Source organism: Mastigoproctus giganteus, chromosome 7 (assembly GCF_048544385.1).
Source record: "Mastigoproctus giganteus isolate SK-2022 chromosome 7, ASM4854438v1, whole genome shotgun sequence".
NCBI classification, from domain to species: domain Eukaryota; kingdom Metazoa; phylum Arthropoda; class Arachnida; order Uropygi; family Thelyphonidae; genus Mastigoproctus; species Mastigoproctus giganteus.
In genome coordinates, this window is record NC_143581.1 from 198,495,504 (window position 1) to 198,511,325 (window position 15,822).

General features: G+C 38.5%; 1 protein-coding gene across 1 annotated transcript in view; it reads right to left on the minus strand.

Moving 5' to 3' along the window:
- Nucleotides 1-621: 621 nt before the first annotated feature.
- LOC150083541 (tyrosine kinase receptor Cad96Ca-like) overlaps nt 622-15,822 on the minus strand; it is a 60,899-nt gene continuing 45,698 nt past the window's right edge. Inside the window, exons 4-12 of the mRNA XM_090377348.1 lie at nt 7,159-7,209; nt 6,524-7,009; nt 5,681-5,809; nt 5,368-5,524; nt 4,989-5,099; nt 3,314-3,495; nt 2,364-2,486; nt 1,633-1,744; nt 622-1,168 (exon numbers count right to left, since the gene is read on the minus strand). Of these exons, the coding sequence (XP_090233474.1) occupies nt 897-1,168; nt 1,633-1,744; nt 2,364-2,486; nt 3,314-3,495; nt 4,989-5,099; nt 5,368-5,524; nt 5,681-5,809; nt 6,524-7,009; nt 7,159-7,209 (1,623 nt within the window). The 3' untranslated portion in view covers nt 622-896. The remainder of the gene's footprint in view (nt 1,169-1,632; nt 1,745-2,363; nt 2,487-3,313; nt 3,496-4,988; nt 5,100-5,367; nt 5,525-5,680; nt 5,810-6,523; nt 7,010-7,158; nt 7,210-15,822) is intronic.

A 15,822-nucleotide genomic window follows, 5' to 3' on the forward strand; every position in this document is an offset into this window, starting at 1 on the left:
AAAATGTTTTTCGCCGCTAAAGAAGATACTGAAGGACTTTCGATGGTTTCTTCACTCCAAACAAATGCTGAAAACAAAGTTATCAGCCTGAAGAAGGTGCAGAAGAAAATAAGTGATTACTGTATGTATTTTTCTTAAGAAAAAGTCATAATATGCATAGCACAATTGCATATATATTATTTACAAAAATATTGTGCAAAATCTGTATATAATTTAATTTTACATTAAATTTAACGATTTTTCTTTCTTTCTTTTTTTTTTTTTCTCCCTCAGACTTCTTGTTAACGGACACATTTTCGTTCCCCATGGCTGTCCATTAAAGGGAAGTTTCACTGTATATATATATATAACCAGCTGATTCTTTATTTAATATCAAATACTAAATAGTGGCAAAATGAATAGTTCTGTAGGTTCCTATTATATAATTATATTCTGGTTGATAAGTAATTTTTGGTAGGCTGACATCTTATATAAAACAGTTTAATGTCATCCGTTTCCTATTCTAAAAAAAAAAAAAAAAACTATTTACATAAGAACGTCCTTTAAAAAAAAAAAAAAACAAGAAAAGGTATAAAGACCACACAAAGATACATATTTGTACTCTATTTACAGGGCCTCGCAATAATCCTCTCCTGCTATTGTTGGTAACCGTTAGTCTTTTCTAGAGTTTAAATAACTTTCTCCTACAATACAGGACATTTTAGCGAAAGTTTATATATCTCTCGGTAGATGTCAGCACTGACTTCTAAGCTTCCACGCATTTCAATTTCGAACGAACAGAATTATGACGCTAAACGCCTTTAGCTGGTGCTGTTTCTCGATCGGTGTGTTTGGAAACTTTAAATAAGTTGATGCAAATTATGGCAACCCGTATTTTGCTGGCAATAAACGCATCTTCAGAGCTTTTCTCCAGATAGGTTCGTAATGTTGTAATAAGAGTGGTCTGGAAACCTGTCAAGTTCGATATAATCGTTTTCACTGATGAGAAGTTTGTCCAGGAGTCGAACCAGTTCCGAAAACGATGGTCTCGCACCCGCATCTTTGTCCCAACAATAAAACATGATATTGTACATCTCACGCTTGCAATGTTCTGGCTTCTCTAGGCGGTAACCGTCCCTTACAGTTCGCATAACATCCGGAGCAGACATCCCTGGATATGGTGTAGATCCTACGAGGGAGGGGAAAAAAAAAAGAAGTATGAATATGTTATCAGTGATCATCACAAACTTTCCAATGTATTTAAGCACACTGCAAATTTATAACACGTAATTGTATACGTAAAAGAAACATTAGTCCACCTCACAGCCAACTGTGGGGTAGTACTAAGTTTAATTTAAATAAACAGATGTTGTGGGGTGTCACTTCTGGACTCCCCTTATTCACGGTTTGCTACTTAAATAGCCAACCGCAACAAACTGACCAAAGATTTGTTGCAGTTGACAAGAGCTGTTTATTTTAACAGTTATCTAGACGCGATATTGACTTAATTGCGAATGGATGAAAGTTTTAATTATTATTTTTTTTTAAAGTAGCGCCAAAAGTAATGTGGGAATCGTGATGGCTACAGTTATGAATGCTCTAAAGCTAAACTTACAATCAGAATTTGTAATAAGTCGGAGAAAGATGACTCACCTAACGTGACAATCTCCCACATCAGAATGCCAAACGACCAGACATCGGTTTTGGTAGTAAATATGTTGTCAAAAAGAGATTCTGGTGCCATCCAACGAATGGGTAGTCGACCCTACAATAAAAGAAAATAATTAGAGCCTATGCTACGAAAATATAAATGTGAAGTAACATTTTCTGTACAGAGTTGGAGTTTAAGACCAAGTCTCGACTACAATGATTGCTACAATATTATTAATTCTTGGAGCGGTAAAGTAGGTTGCTTGTATCTCCTCCAAAAGAGTAGATTTAAGCCCCATGAGGATTACAGGCTTTCTAAGACCGTGCTTTAATTAACTTAGGCTGGCCAGTTTTTCTTTGTCATTCTAAGTGGGCAAGGATTGAAATTATGGATTTCAGTCTTAGATATCAATAATTGTTTTTTCTGTCAAGGGTCAGCCATCAGGCAGAAGTATTACAACTTGTATTGGTAAGGCATCTGGTCACGCAGTTTTTATGGTAGTGAACAGATTCAAAAGGCACACAGTAAGCACTACAGATTTTAATATATAGAGTTTGCAAACTTTTTTTTTTTTAATCGTAAAGTTTTGCAATAGATTTTTTGTCGACAAAACAGTAACCAAAATATTAGGCTCCTCCACGAAAATTCACGCGATTATTAAACAACTATTTCATGAAACTCCATTATTAATTTTTATAATTAGTGTATGCACTTATTAAAGAGGTAAACTCGCCTCAGATTTCCTCTCGTAAATATGGCTGATGATAACATCTCTGGCAAAACCAAAATCGGCCACCTTGCAGACTTTATTCTCTCCTACCAGAATATTCCTAGCGGCCAGGTCCCGATGAATAATCTGAAAAATGTAATAAAAAATCTTAAAAAACATTTTTGTAAGCAGGCAGTTCGTATAACATAATAAAAAGATAAAGAACAAAAAATAGGTAAACAAAATGCACACGTTATTTTAAACAGAATGTCTGTAGCTTTCACATAAACATTTACTAACCTGCCCTCAACCCTAGCCCTAAAATATTCGAGGGCACCCTCCATTGGAAGGCCAGACTTCCAGTACAGGGCGCCTACGAGGGCAGTCTCCAGGATTTCTCCTGTGTCCCCTCAGCACTAGATTCCTTTTGCAGAGTCCACTTGAATTGAGCCTTCTTGACACAGTCCGGTTGAAAATGTTTTCACCTGCGGCCGCAGCAACCTCAAGAGAACTGATGACAGGACATCGTAGGATTCCGTCTTGCTGTTAGAGCCAGTTAGTGGTCTGCTCTGGTTGACGTAGCCCTCATGCGTCCTTGGGACGTTCTTGCAATGTTTCCTGAGACCAATTCCATAGTGCTGAGATGACACTGCGTGACATGTTATGCGACCTGCACTTGTCTGGCTTCAAGTCGTCCATCTCAAAGAATCATCTAAATGACGTTGACTTGTCGTCCTGAGTACTGGCGATGTGGTTATCCCACTGAGCAAGCCAAAAAGCAGGAATGGCGTGATATGGCCTAAGTTGCTGATTTGCAACGAGTTGCCATAGTATTGCACTAATTTCAAACAAATGTCTACTCTGCCGTTTATTTAAAAGATAGGACACTGCTGTGATCCACAACGCTGAAATGGATGCTTTCAAAATTACAAGAATCAAAGGGAATGCTGCAACTGAAAAGCAAAACCACTTACCCCTTTTAAGGATAGATACTCCATTCCTTTAGCCACTTGGTAAGCAAATGAAGTTAAATCACGGGAAGTTAAATGCTTGCTACCCCCTTGGAAATCTCCACAGAAACGTTCGGCCCTACTCTCGCGAAGATAAGACTGTAGTTTTCCATAAGGAACGAATTCCATTATCACGAATATGGGATCTGGAATATCAATAAAGAATTTAAAACTGTGATCAATACAGCGTTGAAAATTTAGACATTTTTACATGAACCTTCAATGATTGAGTGAAAATTATAAAATATGCGTGCTCTTTCGTCTTGTCTTCATTTCAAAATTTATTTAGTAACAAAAAAAAAAAAAAAAAATCTGTATCAACCTTTAACATTTTCTCATTAACCAATAATTTCTGTAATGTGTTCATGGGAGGAAAGTGGATTTTCGCCACCAAAATATGGACACTGTACAGATTAATCCCACCGATAATGTTGCTTCATCGCTAATACAAGTTCTGGTCGAGCAGATTAAGTTTTACAAAAATTCTACACAATGTACATGTACAGTCAAAACACGATGACCATCTCCTTAATAGTGGATAGTTCTCTTTCATGGAGAGAGAGAGAGAGATGGACCCTACAAGGCCTCTAAACGATGCAGGAGGTATGTTGTACCGTAGATCTGCGGTAGTTCGTAGTGGAGGATCCAAACGCCGGATCTATCGATCCACGCAATCCCAGAGATGTTCTACGGGATTCATATCTGGAGAATTCGGCGACCAAGGCAGCACGTGGAAGTCACTTTCGAACAATATCGGCAACGTAGCAGGGCACTTTATCCTGCTGGAACACAAACTATGCCATCTAGAAGAACCCAGTCACTGTGAAGATATGTACCTGCTCAGCCACAGTGGGTGGATAGGTAGTTTTTATCATTTAGAGTTCTGTCTAGGAGTATGAGGGCTCAACAGATGCCTAAGAGAACATCCCCATACCAAAACACTGCACCACCTGCCTGTTTCTTTAGGAATAGGAGTGATTCACCTCCGCTGTTTTTGGCTGTATCCTCCATCTACATCTACCGGCAACAGTGGATGGAGGTTACTGAGAAAAGCCAAACTTTTTTTCCAGTGGTCCAATAAACCACTTTAGGCGGCGTTAGCGATTGGTAGCCGTAAGCATGGGTACCTTGATCGGACATCCATACAGAAGAGGGTTCATTGGATCTTGATCTTGGGCACACTGCTGGTCGTCCCGTGGTTGAATTCCATGGTCAGCCGTTCCACCGTTTTCCATCTATTGGGCTCTCACAAGGTAGGACAGCCTACATTCACCACGACAATCGATGAGACGTGGGAGTCCATCATAGGCCTGGCGACTACTGCTTTGTCCACTCTCGAAACACCTTAACCAAAGCCCTCCGCGAATAGTCCACAAGCATTTTTCGTAACAGTGCCACCCTTCAACCATCCCTTAAAGTCCCTTGCCCATGTCGATTAAGTACTTAGTATGGATCCTATGCCACCAGCTGGGAAGATACGGCCAATTGCTAAAACACGATCAAATCGTTTTTGACTGGACAGTGTGCTTACAAGTTAAAATCTGTTATCTATATATGATGAAGATTTGTTTTTCAGTTTTAAACTATAACTAATCGATGTTTGCAATCTTATTTACCAACTGTCTACAGTGCCACCTACCTCTATCTGTGCAACTGCCCAAAAGCGTGACGACATTCTGATGGGAGTCTAGGAGCTTCATTACGTCTAGTTCACTTAATAAATCCTTCTTTTCTTTTTCTGTTGCATTTTCTAGGGGAGAAAAATGAAAGAAGTCATAAATCTGAAGAAAATATTCTCTCAAATTTTAAAATTTCGTTTGGTTCTCCGAAAATAAAATGCAACTCACTGATTTTATATATATATATATATATATATCTTATTGGGATGAACAGGAGCCAGTGGCGTTCTCAGGTAAGGCTATGATTCTTCGAACACTGCTTTAGCCCCCCCCCCTTTAGAAAGTCTTTGAACCGCTACGTTAAGGCAGTCGAGTAATTAAAAATAATAATAGTCTTACCTTTTAAAGTCTTTACTGCTACCAGACTGGCCCCTTCTGTATTGCAAATATTAAGGGCTTCACACTTCCACACCTGTCCGAAACATCCTTCGCCAAGAATCCCTAAAAACCTAAGATGGTGCCGAGGAAATTCCCACTTACGATCTTCAGGAATAATCTGTAAAGTAACAAGAAATTAACTATTGATTAAAGTTACAGCGTTAGTGTTCATCAGGGGTCAACAATCGCATTTGGCACCTGTCCCATAGGATTCTGACCTCTGATGTTAAAAACATTATTAAAAACAGGCAATGACAAAGAGAAAGGTTCGTACCCCTAGAAATTCCCCGGACTCGTATCTGTTAGAAAGAGCCCTTTTTGGGCGCTGAAGATATAAGACACTGGAATGAGGATTAAGATCATCTGATATATTGCTTTCTTTTCTATCAGGCAATTTCTTGTCCTGCAAAGCAACAAAGACACTAATAAAACATTTTATATTAAAGAAAAATGAGCGCTCTGCAAAATAAATAAATTAAGATACAAAACTAATATCGCTGCATTCAAAAATAATTGATTGAGAGTGAGTACTGTATAAAAGCAATCCACAAAAGTGGATTGCTTTTATACAGTACTCATTCATTCAAGGGCATCATGATGCTCATGATGAAAGAACTTTTATTTTAGGGCATTAAGATAAATATATTTTTTATTCATTTATTAAAATTAGTTAATTAATTCAAGTGAAACATGTTTATCTTCTACAATTTTTCAAAAATCATTTTCTTCAGTTCATAAAACAACATATTCCAAAATTTTAATTGACATAAAAAAAAAACTTATATGGCATTACACGTAAAGATAAAATTTTGAAAGTAAAAAATTCTATATTTATATAAAATACCATGGCAAGTTTAAATTTTTAAAGGATAAAAAAAATTAAAATATACATTTGCATATTTAAATTGAAAAAGGCATATTCTACAAATACACCAAAAATAAGTACAATAAATTCCGAAAAATAAAATTACCGTGTTTTTTTCCTTCTTTATGTTGTCTGACAACATGACGTGACGGGTGTTGACGTGACAACATGACGTGATGTCACAATAGTATTAAAATAATGAAATAGATAAACACTAAAACAAATGATTGGATGAGATCTTTCTTTACTTACTGTCTTCATTTTGTCATCTCTTTGACATCTCTTGTGGAGAAGCCAAAAGATCATGGCCACAACAGGGGCAAATGCAATAGTGGCGATAACTGGAAAGACGGTAGCTATTACGTCGAACCTCTGTCGGGAATCGTTGTTCGGTTCGTCGCCGTCCTCCGCGGGTGGTTTAGATGTGGGAGTGGCACTGCTCGTGGTAGGGAGGATTGTCGGAAGGATGGAAGTTGGGGAGGAGGAGGATCTAGAAGACGGGGACTCCGCGGGGGTGGATATCTTCTTGAAAGGCGGACGGGGAGTTCTGGAGGAGGAGGGGGAGTCAGGTGTGGAGGGTAGGTAGGGGGGATTTGGCCTCGAGAAGGGCGGAAAGGGCCGTAGCCAAGTGCCAGTGCTAACTGGTGGGCGACTGGTACTGAAGGGTATCTCCAAGGCTGGTTCTTGAGGAGGACTTCCATTCGACTCCAACACTCGGACATAAACTTCAATTTTCGCCTGTGCAGAAATAATGAAAAGAAAATTCAGTTATGTAATGCAAAAAAGGCAATCTTTGTTAAATCAATTACCAGATAATACTGGTTTTGTTTCTTTATTTAAATTCTATTTTAGCTTCGCTTTAAATGTAATGCGAGATTAACCCTTACCGTTTGATGACCATCATTAGCAGTGATGAAGAGATAGTAGTCATTCCCCACCTGGGAAAAAAAAAAAAAAAACAACAATAAATAATAGGAGAATAAACAGAAAAAAGTTAAAATAACTAAACATTTTAGAAACTAAAAACAAACATAGGGACAGGACGTTACGTGGGTTATTTTTAAATAGTTTATTCGCTATTAAACTACTATACATTAAGGTAACGTTTCAGGTCTCTTACCGATACCCATCATCAGACCATGCCGATGGGGGAACAAAAAATTTGGAGCATTCCAACTATCATTAAAATCAGACTAATAGAAATGCTACAATTATTATTTCTTTGTCCGTCCGTCCGCATGTAATAACTCTTCCCAGTGGGTGGATTTTAAGGAAATTTTCGCTACGTAAGAAAGATTTTTCGAGCCTTCCTACGTTTTGTTAAAATCACACCAACAGAATTCCAGCAATTATTATTATGGTATATGGCTATCCATATACTGTATCAGAAGCACTGGATATTATGCTTTCTGACATGCGAGAAACGAAATTTTTTCTGTGCTTTTTGCTGTAAATCATTAACGTTTGCTAATGCGCCTGAAATCAAATGCTCTGCGTATATTAACTTTTTTTTTTTTTTTTTTTTAAAAAACCCAGGAATTGATTTTTGCTGAACAGCATAAGAACAGCATAATTATTCGCATTTTAATCGATGGATGCTGCGGCTAAAATCCACTGCATTCCACTGCCTGGAACCCACCTTATGATGGTGGGTGGCGCGGCTGCCCCACTAACCCCCTTCCCTCAAGAGGAAAGTCCGCAGCGAAAACGCTGCGGAGTTTAACTCTACACGCGTCCCTAGCCCTATCAAATTTTCGTGTACCCCTCGGTGTCGCGATGGGCGGTTTGTCTGTTGTGAGGGGAAAACCGGAGTCAATCCCGGTGAAAAACCTCACGACCACGGTTTGAGACCGCCAAACTCAATGCTGAATGCCCCTGAGAAAATTCCCATGAGGGTAGCAGCTGGAATCGAACCTCGATCAGCTATTCAGCAAGCCAGCAACGTTGCCACAAGACCACCGTGGTCCCGTATGTTATCGCTTTAATTTCGGTATTTAACATCACATTTCTCACCAGTCACGTGGGTAGTGTGACGTCATTGCTAAACTTCCGTTACCTTCCATTGGTAGGTTCCGGTATAGATGTTTCCACATCAAAAATTGAGAAATAAAATAGAGATATTGTGAACGTAATATTTTTATACAAATACAGTAAGGTGCAAAATTAATATACAAAATGATAAAGTTAAAAGAACTAGTGGTAAATGCATTTAATAAACGTAAAATGGATGGAAATTATACTTTTCCAGACATTATATACAATGATAACAGCCAAGAGAAAACGTGTCTAAACTTGTGCTACTACAGCGTAATTTTTCATTCATCTGAAGAACATAAAATATTGCGAGCATGTTACAACATGTTCAGTGTGTTCTCCACTTCCATCAATAATGTCGAAGTGGGAGTATGAAGTTGCAAAGAACATGCTCCAACGTTTCCTCCGACACAGAAAAAAAAGATCTTCAATCCCTGTCTTCACGCCTAAATGATTCTTGGATTCTTCTGAAAGAGAACACCAGAAATAAAAATCACATGGGCTTAGATCAAGCGATATTGGAGGATATGCCATACACCTTGTCAAAATTTTCATCCAGGAACGTCAGGAAAACTCCCAAGAGAATTCAATGATGCCAATCAAATCTCCAGCCAGTTTTTTAAATTCCTTTGTGAATACAATAGCTGGGGTCGACTTGTCCTTAAGCCAGTATTGTGACAGTTTTTTTTTGTGAGTTCCTTATTTATGTAATAACAAACAGAAATCTTTGGATTAAACACTCAAATGACACATTTAAGAAAAATTAACAAAGAGTTCAGGTCGTCTTAGCTGGGTGGGTACAACTTATCGTATCAGGCTGCTTGTAACAGATAACGGTCTGCTGAAACATAAGAAAAGAGAAGTCATAAAGGGTGTGGCAAGTTCTCATTTCTATACACCACCGTCGGGTCATGGCTGTCAGGAATTTATATTTTGAAAATTGTATACAAACGGAAGAAATATAGAAATTCAAAATACATTTAAAGTATATTTTAAATATCGATATTGCACAACGAGAAGGGTGTATTACAACCTCACGTAAGAATATTCAATAAGGAGCGATTTTCTAACGCTGATATTTATCGAAAGATAGGGGGGGGGGTGTTATCAGTTTTGCTTAAGGAACTACTTATAAAGAACTATTGTGTTTCTTTTCAACAATTATAGTCTTATCTTCGAAGAAATGCGACAAACAAAAGGCTTTCGGATGGTCTTAACCTATCTCTATTAGCGAATAAATCTAATGTCATATACACACCTCACTAGAGGGGAGTGAGACTGGATGGGGGGGAGGGAAAATATTCTGGTATAAACAGGTTATAACAAATTAGATTTATAGCTGAGAGGATGAAAAATGTGGCTGTTGTCAAACCTGACGCTATAAGCAAAGTGATGATAAACATCTGTTTCCTTTTATGAGCAACTTAGATGGACACACCAAGGAGTTGGGTTATAAAGCTAAGTTTTATTACTTGAACTCATTACGGCTGTGACTTATTTTATACGTAAGATATAAACCATTAAGTTTATATAAAGAGCAGAAAAGAGTACGTGAACTTTGCTTTCATTCAACTCCCTCCCTTTGCTTTCCTTCTGGGAATTTAAAACCCACTTTCTCCATCCCTCCCTCCCTTGTCTGGAAACCGTGCTGGGCAGAGACGCACGAAAGAAAAGAGCCCTTGAACTAATTGAAAAATGTCTCCTATAAGGACGTTGTACAACGACTACTTTTAATGGGTCTAAGATTAAGGGGATATTTTCTTAGCACGCAGATGTTTAAGAGTGTTTACAGACAGACATTACATCAAGGTGACGTTTTCTTGACTTTTCTGCAGATATTGATCAAAGGCTGTTTATTTCTATTACAATGTGCGAGAGAGAGAGAGAGAGAGAGAGAGAATACCTAGCACGACCAGGAACTTCAACCCGGATATCAATTCACCTCTAGGCGGCGTTGCTGAGCTCGCAAGTCGTCATGATGTAGAGAACCCCGCCCTCTAGGCTTAGACTAGTGTCAGAGCACTAAGCCTATCTGTAGATAGTAATTAGGCTGTAATCACAGAGTGGCACGTTACCATTAAGCAACCCTCTTGGTTCTCCCTCCTAAGTCCAGCAGTATTAGCAGAGAAAGGGCAGAATGTGGAAGACTTCCTTCCCCCCATGTCATCCATTGGCTCTTAGCACTTATTATGAAGGCTGGTTTGCATGCTTTGAAGTCCGAATTAGTTAGCCCTGCCGTGTTGGAGGATGAATGCCAATGAGAGGAACGTAGGCAGGCATATTTATCACTCTAAGTGTCCTTAATAGAATAATGGCCTTAACACGGAATGTTGATACTCAGATAAGCCTGACTGGCAGCTTTAGGCCTAGTATTTGTTTCAATTCGTATGTACTTCATTGTAATTCTACCAAGTCCTTTTATATATTTATTTTGCCAACGTATACTTTTGTGAAAGACTGCAATAAAATTAGACACGCAGCGTGTCTGAAACGCCCTCAGAGGAATTTCATATCCGGGCAAAAAGGAATTATTACGGTTAAGAAAACTGCCTTGACCTTGCCAACGATTACAAAACCACAAGACTTGCAAAACTGGCAGTATTCGTCAAACGAATACTCAAATAGACCAACTATTCACTCAAAAAAAATCTTCATATGGGTGTGTCCTATCTTCTTAAAGACACAAGAAATAGTTTGTCTCGTTTTGGGACACAAAGTTGTAAATACTTGCGAATTTTTATTTTGTAAATTTCTTTCAAAAGGTCAAAGAGCTTTATTCTTCTTCTAAATAGATGTGGTGGAAGGTTTGAAAATTCTTTGGAAATTAGATTGCAAAAATCCCGAGAATTGACGTGTCTTATAAATACACAGCCTCGGAACGTATGCATCTTCACTAATACACTGTAATTTAAGATTATGTGGCTTCGTAAAATGATTAGATTTATCATAAATTAGTTTTTAATTAAAAGATACCCCCATGCATCTTTGGCTTATCTCCCTAATCAAATTTCATTAATTTCACCAGGGAATATCTTTGCAATAATATCCTGTTTGGTAATATGTCTACCGTGACAGCCTGGAATCCATGAGACCATCATTAATCTTTTATGAATAGTAAGGCCTCGCGGAGTAACCTTAGTCTATTAAAATGCATACTGTACTGTAATTAGAAATTCACTTCATTAAGCTTATGATAAAATTGTCTGAAAATTGAGGTGATGGCCTTTATGATGTGATTTCAGATTTATGTTTTATAGCTTGGCCTGAAACCTTTGTCTTTGTAATAGCTACGTCACAGTGCGTTGTTTATTTTGACTGTGAAATTCGAAGCATGCATCATTACTGCCATTGAAAGAAAAGTTTTTATTTGTAGGTATTTCCAATATCCTCTTCTTGGCAAATCTCGAATTAGAAAGATCCGAGTGAACACTGTCCATTCATTGCATATTATGCAATGGATGGACAGTGTTAGTGTTGCATTTATTTCATTATGAACTAATTTATATTTATTTTATAGACGTTATAAATTATTAAATGCTATATAGTCGAATTAAGTCCAGAACAAAGCAAAGTTCCACTTTAAGGGCTTATTGGGTTTCATACAGCAAAACTCCACGAGCCTTATATAATTAACCTTCTAGAAAAATGTATATAACGTTCTACAAGTCTCGCCTATCCATATGGACTCAACTTATAGATGTGTTTCATCTACTGGATACGCATAAACAGACCATACTTTAGAGATTCCACTCATCCATATTCTTGTGGATAACGTGTACTAGTTCTTGGACGGTGTTAACGATTTAAATGGGTCCATCTTGAAACAAGATAGTGGCTACTTATTGGTCTGTCTGCATGGCTGAAGACATTTAAATGTTTCTTCAGCAATGATTCCTACCTTTCTTCTATGGTGCTTTTGTTTAAAGCATCTGGATTGGATTGTAAATGCAAGGGAAACACACAGACCATAGAAAATGAACGCGAATCCTAAAAATTATATGGAAATTGTTTAAAAACTTGGAAAGTTAGAACCACCATGTGTTGCAATTAATGTTTAATTCCAATTCTCATGTGAGTTTAGAGGCAGGTTACGATTTTGATGGGGGGAAAATTGCTCCCAGAACGCTGTCAAGTTGGCGCCACTCCCAGGGGGTGTAGACACCCCTTAGCTAAGCATTCGGCACGTGCACCGTGTGTGCCTGACGCGAGGCCACGGCTGCTACAGTTCGCCGTTGAGAAGCCCAAACCACTGGCTTCGACAATAACTGGTTGTGGTATTTATCAACACACAATTATCCCAGTTCCGGGTAGACACTAAAATTGAAGAGGGGGGTGAAGGAAGGAAGGAAAAAAAGATGGACAGTATACACTTTGCATGCAAAGTACATCCGAAACTCTCCACATCAATTACTCTGACAGTAGGGAGGCTGTCCACTGAGAGATATAAAATAATCTGATATGATCGCATGGAAAGAAAGCTTTAAACTTCTGAATGTTATTTATTTTTTAAGAGAAATATTTAGCGTCTAACTCGGTGCTACGATAGTCTCGATAATTCGAATTCCGTTTAATCCGAAGTCATCTCAAGCAATAAAAAGAAAATTATACCTATTTCGAAATTGGAAAGAGTGAAGGGAAGAACCGCGGATTGGACACCTCTGGTATTAATGATCCGACAGAACGAAGTTCGCCTTCACCAAGAGTTGGCGTTGTATTGCATTATTTTTAAAACAAACAGCATCCACAAAAGGTCTTAATAATAATCAGAGTTGCCTCTTGTCCACGGATTATCGAGACTCCGCTGTATTCAGAAATAATACTTTCTTAACGTAAATAAGCTTCCGCCTTATAACGCCCTCCGCATTATAAAATGTTGTGATCCGAGTTCAGATCTGGTTGGCTTGTTTATACGAAGGGATATCAAAAAGTTCGTACCCTTACCTAGAAATAATAGCCCTACAAAGGTGGAACTTCCCAGGAACTTTAATCCTTTTCTATGTGCTCTCTATGTATAATAACACATTTCTCTCATCTATGAATCAGTTGTTTGATGCTTTGATCATAGAAGTCCGCACTTTTTGCCTGAAACTACGATTCCACTTCATTGATGACTTCCTGAGACGAATCAAAGCAGGTCTACACAATGGTTTCTTCATTTCTCGAAACAAGAAGTCTGACTGTGCTAGATCAGGAGAATAGGGTGGGTGCTGCAGTAGTTCGAAGCCGCACTGGGCAACAAAGTTGGTGGTGGCAATGGCCGTGTGAGTCGGTGCATTGTCTGACAGAAGACGGACACCTTTGATTAACATTCCACGCCTTTTCACCTTCAAAGTATCACGCAACTTTTTCAAAAGATTACTGTAGTAATCTCCGGTAAGTGTGGAACCACGAGGTAGGTAATCTGTCAGGATAACCCCTTTTTTGTCCCAAAACACGGACATCCCCTTCTTCGCAGATGGAGTGGTCTTTACCTTTTTGGGAGGTGGTGAGGAGGTGTGCTTCCACTGCTTTGATATGTCTTTAGTCTCCGAATCTACTGGTACACCCAGCATTTGTCACCAACCGATCAAAAAAGTTCTCAACATCCGCATTACACAAATCCAACAGTTAGCGAGAAAATTGCATTCGACATTGCTTCTGCAAAGGCGTCAGCAATCTTGGAACCCATCGTGCGGAGACCTTAGACATGTGCAGATGGTCATTTAAAATGCTGTTGGCAGACCCATAACTAATTCCCACTGCATTTGCGATGAAATGAATTGTCACATATCTGTCACTCAGCACCAGCTGCTCAACCTTTGCAACCATCTCACTGTCTGTGGATGTTGATGGCCTTCCTTCTCTTGGCTCGTCAAAGACATTTGTACGATCACACGAACTGCCGTTTCCACTTTTGTACAGTGTCATAGGTTGGACAATTCTGCCCATACACAGCTTTCATTTCTTTGTCAATTTCCTGAGTTTCCTTGCCCAGAAAATGCAGAAACTTGATCCCTGCTCGATACTCAACCATGGCGTTCTTCCTCAGATTCCAGGCTCCACCTCTGATATACCATCACCTACGAGAATGAAATTTCACATGTTGGTTATTGAATATGTAGACAACTTGTATCAAAAACGGCATCTTCCTACTGATGTTTTATCCAGGTCAGGGTACGAACTTTTTGATACCCCCTCGCATTGTATTCCTTCATGTAGATTTTTTTTTTTGTTAGTTTTTTTGGCGCATCGGCTTGTGTGGCCATAATGCACCTCGCAAGGTTTTTTTCATTTTTACTCTGATCCAAGCCCGAGGCGGGATTTGAACCCACGACCTTTGGTTGCCAGGCAGGCACTTTACCCACCTGACAACTTTACTCTGCAGCTTATGCTGACAAATACAAATTGATCGACCAGTTGTAGTTGTGCTGTAGGTTAGCTCAAACAAGAGAGAAGGGGTGAAAGTTGTCCCTTCTGTCCTAATTTTGACAGTTGAACATTGAGTGAACTTAAAGTATTTTTCTCGAATATTGTCATTATAAAAACTAGAAACAGAATTGTTTACAACCAAGCAAGAAAAAAAAAAAGTGAAATAGGGCTTATGATGCTGAATAATATGAAAGCGGACTGTTTTTTTTTTTTTGAAAGTTCATTGAAGTTATAAATATAAATTCGTTAAAAAGTTTTTAAATTTTTAAATTAACCAGTACTATTTGATTTTGTTGAAGTTACATAAACTTAGAAAGGCCATCTCGTTCTTTTTTATGTTTTTGCTGCAGTGGTCTCAATGAATAAACTTTGCCTTCACAACGAGTTACCCTGATATTGCACTACATTCAAACAATTGGATCGATGAAAGATTAATCGATAATAACAGAAATCCTATATTGATCTGAAAAATACTTGAAAGATGAAATTATTATGACAGTGTGTTTCAGATTTTTCTGGTCCTCCAGGTTGTCGTGCCGGAGTATAAACAGAAAATTTATTTAAATGGGCTGAAGTGACAAAGGCAAGAGAGGGGGGGGGGGACACCACGACTCCTGTCTCTCTCTGCGGCTTATGCTAACAAATATTTAATTCCCTGAGGGACATGTTGCCTTTAATCTTTAATAAATTTGACATCCACCCTGATAGGTTCTGTGAAGAGAAACTCTACAGGAACGAAATCAGTAAGAACTGTTCCCAGATAATGAATCTATGATGTTCACCTACTCCTGGACTGACTGCTGCATTTTTCTTCCTTTACTTGCCTATCTGTATATGAAAAATACTGTTTTGGTTTACTATATGACTAAACTTATAGAGCTGGCTCAATTAGCCCAAAAGAACAGGTCTTTGGTCTAAGATTTTTCGCCGATAATTCCTGTTGGTAGCGAATTTACAAAGGTCGCATCTAGTGACTCTCGGCACTTGCCCAGGGAGAAATCTATCAACCATGTATAACCTGTTTCTGTTGGTTAGGGAAGGAGTCGTTCGAAGAGTAAGGGTGGGATCCTCCAGTGAACAGTATCCCACAGATCAGGAGCTGAAATACG